Source organism: Pituophis catenifer, unplaced genomic scaffold (genome assembly GCF_029215685.1).
Source record: "Pituophis catenifer annectens isolate HBS135680 unplaced genomic scaffold, rPitCat1.0.hap2 SCAF_17, whole genome shotgun sequence".
In the NCBI taxonomy this organism is placed as follows: Eukaryota; Metazoa; Chordata; class Lepidosauria; order Squamata; family Colubridae; genus Pituophis; species Pituophis catenifer.
In genome coordinates, this window is record NW_027256897.1 from 4,769,825 (window position 1) to 4,777,947 (window position 8,123).

The following is an 8,123-nucleotide window of genomic DNA, read 5'->3' on the forward strand; positions in this document are numbered from 1 at the left end:
CGAGCCACTTTCTCTCGAGAGGGTCCCAAATTTTTGTGGGCCACGGATTCGAATCAGGGCGGCACGTCTCGCGATGGCCTAGTTTCGCTCAGCCACCATACATTTCCACGATAAAAAAAAAAATTAAATAAATCACTACTTCTCATCTTCCCTGCCTTTTAAAACTAGCAGCACTGAGACAGAGTGGATTTCAATATATTTTTCCGACTCTTTTAACTGTTCAAGTTGCTCTCTGCACCAAAAGGGATAGAAAAAAAAGAAGAGAGAGAGAAAAGATTATTTCTGGCTGGTGCATTCTTGAAATCGCCGAGAAAAACCATCTCTCGTTGTTGATGTGTTTTTAAAAGTAGCTGCGTGTTGGTGTAACCTTTTAGCAACAACCCGCATCTCCGTCCTTCAAGTTGACACCGCAGGGAATTCCCTGCAAAAAAAGTCCCTGAATTAGAATTGTAAAATACATCTTATTGGATTTTTTTTTTAAAAAAATAAAATCACAGAATAATCCTTGACTTGAGAGGTAGGATTTTAAGAATCCCCAGAAAAACGAATTAATTCAACTGCGGTAAACCTGTAAAACCTCCGAGAAACCGTGTTTTAAAAGCGGACGAGATCCTCCACATAATGCATCACACAATCTTCTTCTTTCTTTTTTTTTCTTTTTTTTTTTTTTTTAGTTCCAAAAAAAAAAAAAAAAATCCAGATTCCGGCTGACTTGTAAGGGGAAGGAAAATGTTTGATCAAGCCAAACGTTATTCTTTGCTTTTTTCGAAAGGCCCTGTACCCTTAAGTCCTTCAGTTCAGCTGACTTTTTCGCGACCCGCAAAAGCTTGGACGAAAACCGTAAAAACTCCATTCCGGACCGTAAACGCCTGCCCAAAAAAGGGATCATAGGAAAAACGGGATGCGGGAAGACACAGTTTTGCATCCGGTGGAAGAGAAGATTTTTTCCTCCTCGGGGAAGTAGGAAAAGCTGTCGGCCACGCCGTCCACGACGTCTGGGCGAGGGGTGAGACCCTGGCCGGCCATCTCGTTGACCACGCACTGCTTCACGTGATGTTGTCGCAGGGGGAGGAAGGGCACGAAGACGTCGATCAGGTTTTGCTCAAGGATCCCGGATCGCCAGAATCCGTCTGAAAGAGACGCGAAGGAGGACGAGGGTGAAATGATACCGAAGAGGCACGGGGGACCCCGAATTTCTATCTCTCTTTGTTTCAGGGTCATTAGATTATGGTAGTGGTCTTTTTTTCTTTACCACCGATCCCCGTTAAATACCTTTTGTGGCCACAGGGACCTGGCCAAGGGGACCCCCCCTAGGCTTAATTCAAGATTTAAATCGTAGGGCAGGGATCAGCAACCTTAAACACTCAAAGAGCCATTTGGACCCGTTTCCCACAGAAAAGAAAACACCGGGAGTCACAAAACCCTTCCCGACCCTGACTATTTCTTGAGTGGCCACAAAACTAGCATATGTAGTTGAATTAAACGTTCTGTTTTCTTCAGAAACTTTTCTTTTCTTGGATTTATTCATAGTTGGCCTACCGGGGGTTGAAAAGCTCAATAAATCACGTGCCAGCGGGTGTCACACTGGCACGTGATTTATTTTGAGTGACGGGGAGCCACAGCAGAGGGGTGAAAGAGCCACATGTGGCTCCAGAACCACAGGTTGCTGACCCCTCGTGTAGGGCAGTGATGGTGAATCGTTTCAGCCCATTTTGGGGTTTTTTTTCAGCCCATTTTTGGGGCTCTTGTGGGGCTGTTTTGGGGTTTTTTGGGGGGCCATTTTCGAGGCTTTTTTTTGGCCCGTTTTTTCTAAAAATGGGCCAAAAAAGCCCCCAAAACGGGCCGAAAAAAGCCTTGAAAACAGGTCAAAAAAAGCCTTGAAAACAGGTTGAAAAAAGCCTTGAAAACAGGTCGAAAAAAGCCTTGAAAATGGGCCCCAAAAGGCCCGAAAAAGGCCATGCTGAGGCCAAAAAATCAGCCAGCGGGTAGGTGGGGCTTCGGCAATATTCGGTGTATAAGACACACAGACATTTTTGCTTTTTAGGAGACAAAAAAGTGCATCTTATAGTCTGAAAAATACGGTATTTTCATCCAGTATTTTTTTTTTTAGCTTTTGGACACGTCCAGTTTTTTTAAGATCGCAACTGACCCACCAAGGCTGAACGGTTTTCCATCTTTTTTTCTCCCCTCCCTCCCAAGATACTCACTTTGGGGGTCTTTAGAAATGGCCTCCAAAATAGACGCTTCCAGGTCCCGGCGGCTGATTTCCTCGCGGTCTCTGCGGTCTCGCCAGAGCTCCAAAGCCATCCGGTTAATCTGTTCCGCTCCCGTATTGCTAAGACGGTCAGAGGAGAGCAGCTGAAGCCCAGCGAGAGTTTTCCTGCCCAGGTTTTTTATTTATTTATTTATTTATTTATTTATTTATTTATTTATTTATTTATTTATTTTAATTTGATTTATATGCCGCCCTTCTCTGGAGACTCAGGGCGGCTTACAGTGCGTTAAACAATAGCCTTCATACTTTTGTATATTTATACAAAGTCATCTTATTGCCCCCACAAGCTGGGTCCTCAATTTACCTACCTTAGAAAGGATGGAAGGCTGAGTCGACCTTGAGCCTGGTGAGATTCAATCTTACTTTAATTGCAGACAGCTGGTGTTAAAGGGCCTTGGTAGTACAGGGGTTTAAGGCACCCCGTTATTAAGCTTATTAAGACCAGCTGCCTGCAATTATTGCAGGGTTCGAATCTCGCCAAGGCTCAAGGTTGACTCAGCCTTCCATTCTTTCTAAGGTAGGTAAAATGAGGACCCAGTTTGTGGGGGCAATAAGCTGACTTTGTATAAATATACAAAAGGATGAAGGCTATTGCTGAGCACATTGTAAGCCGCCCTGAGTCTTCGGAGAAGGGCGGCATATAAATCAAATTAAAAAAAAAAAAAAAATTACAGTGTTTTTAATCTGCAGAGCTATCCAGGCTCCTTTTTACACAGTAAAAGCACAGATTAAGGCGAAACCTGCCTCCAAAACAGTCACTGTGAGAGGGACCTTGGAGTCCTAGTAGACGATCCCTTAAACAGATGCCAGTTGCGTGCGGCGGCAGCCAAAAAGGCTAACACAATCCTCGGTTGTATAAACAGAGGCATAGAATCAAAATCATTTTAAGTATTAGTAGCGCTTTATAAAGCCTTAGTAAGGCCACACCTGGAGTACTGCATCCAGTTTTGGTTGCAAAAAAAAGACGTTGAGACTTTGGAAAAATAAAGTGCAAAGAAGAGCAACTAAGACGATCAAAGACCTGGAGACTAAAACATACAAAGTTCGGCTGCAGGATTTGGGTATGGATAATCTAGAGAAAAGAAAAATGAGCAGTATTCCAATATTTGAGGGGTTCCCACAAAGAAGAGGGGGTCAAGCTATTCTCCAAAGCAACAGAAGGCAAGACAAGAAGCAATGGATGGAAACTAATCAAGGAGAGAAGCAACCTGGAACTGAGGAGAAATTTCCTAACAGTGAGGACAATTCACCAGTGGAACAGCTGGCCACCAGAAGTTCCCGGTGCTCCATCACTAGAGGTTTTTAATAATAATGATAATAATAATAATAATAATAATAATAATAATAATAATAATAACCCCTCCGAGGAGCTCTACCTTGTCGTGGTGGAGGGGCTTGCGTGCTCTAGTGATCCTAAGGGCTATGCTGAACAGGTGCAACCATATCAGACAGACCTTAGGTGAAGGGCCAGACAAAATCTGCTCCACAACCCATTCAAATATGGTGAATACAGAAAAAATGAAATTTATGCCGGCTGAACCGTCGCCCGGATTAACAAGGGTTCCGTTGGATGCTATGGCTCCTGGGCATTCTACGCAAAATGAGTTACAGGGCTCAACTCCCTCTGCTAGGCAACCAGGGCATGGAGCTGACAAGCTACTGGAAGAAAAACCCAAAAAGCGAAAAATCTGGACCAGGGAAGAAAACACCTCTATTATGAAAGCTTACTATCAGTCTGAGCCAGCAAAACGTGGATTTCAAAAAAGAATGTATCAGATTTGGAAGATGAACCATACGGACTGTGACACCAGTGAACAAAGGTTAATGGACCAACGACGTGTAATCCTAAACCACAAATTTTTCACTACAGAAGAATTAATAGCAATAGAAGAGAAAGCAATTAATGGTCTGAGTACAACAACAAAGAGGAGTAACATCAAGAATGATTTCCAGACTCAAAAGCAAATTGAGGAAGAAAGGGAAGAAGAGGATACTAAAATGGATGAAGATAAAGAACAAGGAAGCACTAAAGAACAAACACAAACAGATAGTGCTCAATTAGCTGGAAAAATAAAGCACCAAATGGAAGATGATGAAAGAACACGTTTGCCAAAGCTGAACCAAGTGAACCGGAAAGAATTGAGAAATGTACTAAAAAAGGTCAATGAGGCTGTGCAAACTATTCGAACCACTACATTAGCCGAAACTAACCAACTGATGTATGCAGCAGCTGTCATAACCACCAAAGAACTGGGGTTGAAAATACAAAAGAACCAAAGAGGCAAGAAAGGGAAGCCTAAGTGGAAAATTCGGTTAGAATTGAAGATCAAAAAAGTACGTGGAGATTTGAGCAACTTGAAGAACCTAAGGCAAGGTCAGCTAAAGAACAAGCAGGTCAAAAGCAGCCTGGAAGCAAGATACGATCTAAGGAATAAGGAGATTGCAATAGTAATTGAAGAGCTGAAGCAGAGGGTTGTTGCCATCGCTGAAAAGATTAAAAGGTATGAAAACCGAGTAACTCAGTTCAAGGAAAACTCTCAATTCAGAGCAAATCAGCACCAGTTTTATAAGAATTTAGAAAATGGAAATGGAGTAACAACAAATGAAAAGCCTGATAAAGAGAAAGCTCTGAAATTCTGGAAGAATTTGTGGGAAAACAACAAGAAGCACAACAGAAATGCAAAATGGATCAAACAGGTTGAGGACTCTATTAAAATGCATAAAATGGAAGACGTGAAAATAACAAAAGCAATGGTGCAAAGACAGTCAAGAAAAGTGAAGAACTGGAGTGCACCTGGACCGGATGAGCTGCATGGCTTCTGGTTAAAGGCACTTACAAGTCTGCACAAAAGATTGGCAACCCAGATGAACCAGATCCTAAAAACACCTGAAAATGATGGATGGATGACAACTGGAAGGACATTTTTGATCCAAAAAGATAAAGAAAAAGGAAAGGACCCTGGAAACTATAGGCCAATCACCTGCTTGCCAACAACATACAAGCTTCTTACTGGTATCATTGCAAACCAAATCTATGGATACCTGGAAAGAAATAACTTGCTTCCTGTAGAACAGAAAGGATGCTGCAAAAACTCAAGAGGAACAAAAGATCATTTGCTGATCGACAAGCTAATCCTAAAGAACTCAAAGAAAAGACGAACCAACCTGTTCATGGCTTGGATAGACTATAAGAAAGCATTTGATTCAGTTCCCCATAGCTGGATCAAGAAATGCCTGGAAATATTAGGCATCAGCAGCAACATACAAAAATTCATGGGAATCTTCAATGAACCTCTGGAAAACAAAACTTATGGCTAATGAAGAAGAACTGGGTGAAGTTGAAATTAAACGAGGCATTTTCCAGGGCGATTCCCTTTCACCCCTACTTTTTATACTCTCAATGCTACCACTGACAATCATTTTGAAGAAGATGAACTGTGGATACGAACTTGCAAAGAAAGGACTGAAAATCTCGCACTTGATGTACATGGATGATTTGAAGCTGTTTGGTAAAACAAAAGCTGAACTGAATTTATTAATTGAAAACACAAAAGAATTCAGCCAAGACATTGGTATGCAGTTTGGAATTGACAAATGTGCAACAATAGCAACCAAAGCAGGCAAGATCATAGAAGAGGGTGGAATAGAACTAGAGAATGAAGAAATGATAAAGGCAGTAAAATCAGAAGAAGGCTACAAGTACTTGGGGATTTTAGAAGCCTCTGACTTAATGCACAATAAAGTCAAGGAATTAACTTCAGCCAAGTACATTCGGCGAATTCGTAAGATATTAATGTCCAAATTGAGTGGAGGAAACATCATAAAAGCCATAAATACCTGGGCTATACCTGTGATTAGATACTCTGCAGGACTAATTGACTGGACCCAGATGGAGTTAGACAATTTGGACAGAAAAACAAGGAAGCTTATGACAATGAATCATGCCTTGCACCCTAAAAGTGATGTTGACCGATTATATTTACCAAGAGCAGAGGGTGGTCGAGGACTCCTACAAATAAAGCAGACTGTGGAAGAAGAAAAATGCAGCTTGAATGGTTACATCCAGAAAAGTGAAGAACCAATGATTAAGGAAGTAAATAAAGGAGGCCTTTTAAAGACAACTAAAACAAAAGCAGAATATAAGAAAGAAGTAACTGAGCAGCGAGCTGAAAATTGGAAACACAAAGCTCTGCATGGCCAATACTTGAAAAGTATTGAAGGCAAAGCTGACCAGAAACTAACTTGGAACTGGTTAAGATCAGGAGTACTGAAAAAAGAAACAGAAAGCTTTATTTTGGCAGCTCAAGAACAAGCCCTAGCCACAAACTGCATGAAGGCAAAAATTCAACATGTTACCACCAACAGCAAATGCCGCCTCTGCAATGAGAAAGATGAGACAGTCGACCACCTGATCAGTGGGTGCAGCAAAATTTCACAAACTGACTACCTACAACGCCATGACCGTATTGCTAAAATCATTCACTGGAAATTGTGCCAGAAGTTTGGATTTGAGTACAGCAAAAACCACTGGGAACATCAGGTTGAGAAAGTTTTAGAGAATGAGAAACTCAAGATCTTGTGGGACTTTAGGATTCAGACTGACAGGCACTTGGTCCACAACACACCTGACATAACAAGAGTTGAAAAGAAAAAAGTATGGTTCATTGACATTGCAATACCTGGTGATGCACGAATTGAAGATAAACAGCAAGAAAAAATCACAAAGTACTGGGACTTACAAATTGAAGTTGAGCGACTGTGGAAAAAGAAATCGTGTGTTGTCCCGATTGTAATTGGAGCCCTTGGAGCAATACCCAAAGGGCTACCCCGCTATTTAGAAATTCTAAATTTGCCGGACTTGAACATTTTGACTCTACAAAAAACCACCTTACTCGGAACAGCTTACATCCTCCAACGATACCTTAACAGTTCCTAGGTCCTTGGTTAGGACTCGAGCTGCTGAGTCATTAACCAGCCTCAAAGGCTGTGAATCTCACCAAAGATTAAATAATAATAATAATAATAATAATAATAATTTTATTTCTATACCGCCCTTCTCCCGAAGGACTCAGGGCGGTGTACAGCCTATTTAAAAACAGAATAGACATCAATTTAAAATAATTTAAAAGTATTAAATAAATTTGACTTAATTTAAAACCCCAAAAATTTAAAACATCCAATTTAAAATTATGTTGCTAACCCAGCCTGGCGGAACTTTAAGAGGAATCTAGACAGCCACTTGTCTGAATTGGTGTAGGATCTCCTGCCTGAGCAGGGGGCTGGACTAGAAGACCTCCAAGGTCCCTTCCAGCTCTATTCGGATTGAATGATTGAATGACTACCTCTCCCATATTCCCCAGCCTTGTGTCTAACCCCCCACCCCCACCCCCTCGTTACCTGATAAAGACGAAGATGGCTTTCCGATAATTGGTTCCGAAAACCACCCAGGAAGATCCGAGGAAGGGGGCAACGGCGTCCATCAAGCCAGGCTGCAGATCGTCCATCTCGTCGAAGAGGAAAAGGGATCGGCTACACCGAGTGAGATTTCCCTGGATCCAGTTTCTGAGATCGTCCTACGTAGAAGGGGGGGAAAAAATGAAGAAGAAAAAAAGAAAAGAATCCACGTTGGAAAAGGATTCCAAAAACAAAAAGGCGCGCTCAGAAACCATCCATCAGGATATAAGCGAAAGCAGGGGGACTCCAGAGCCCATCATCCACACCCAGGGGATGTAGCCGCCCTACGGTTATATAGGTATCTCCCCCTTCCAGTCCCTGTCTTAATAGTCGTCGGCAGGACCGTTAAGCAGTCCTCGACGTACCACTTTTTTCTCGCCATTACAGGTAGTCC

General features: G+C 42.0%; 1 protein-coding gene across 1 annotated transcript; it reads right to left on the reverse strand.

The window, feature by feature from the left end:
- Positions 1-701: 701 nt before the first annotated feature.
- TOR2A (torsin family 2 member A) lies at positions 702-7,836 on the reverse strand. Its single transcript, XM_070955637.1, has 3 exons — positions 7,673-7,836; positions 2,208-2,335; positions 702-1,130 (listed from the first exon to the last, which is right to left on the reverse strand). The coding sequence occupies exons 1-3, from the start codon at positions 7,777-7,779 to the stop codon at positions 886-888; spliced, it is 480 nt and encodes a 159-aa protein (XP_070811738.1). The 5' UTR covers positions 7,780-7,836; the 3' UTR covers positions 702-885.
- Between the last annotated feature and the right edge of the window lie 287 nt (positions 7,837-8,123).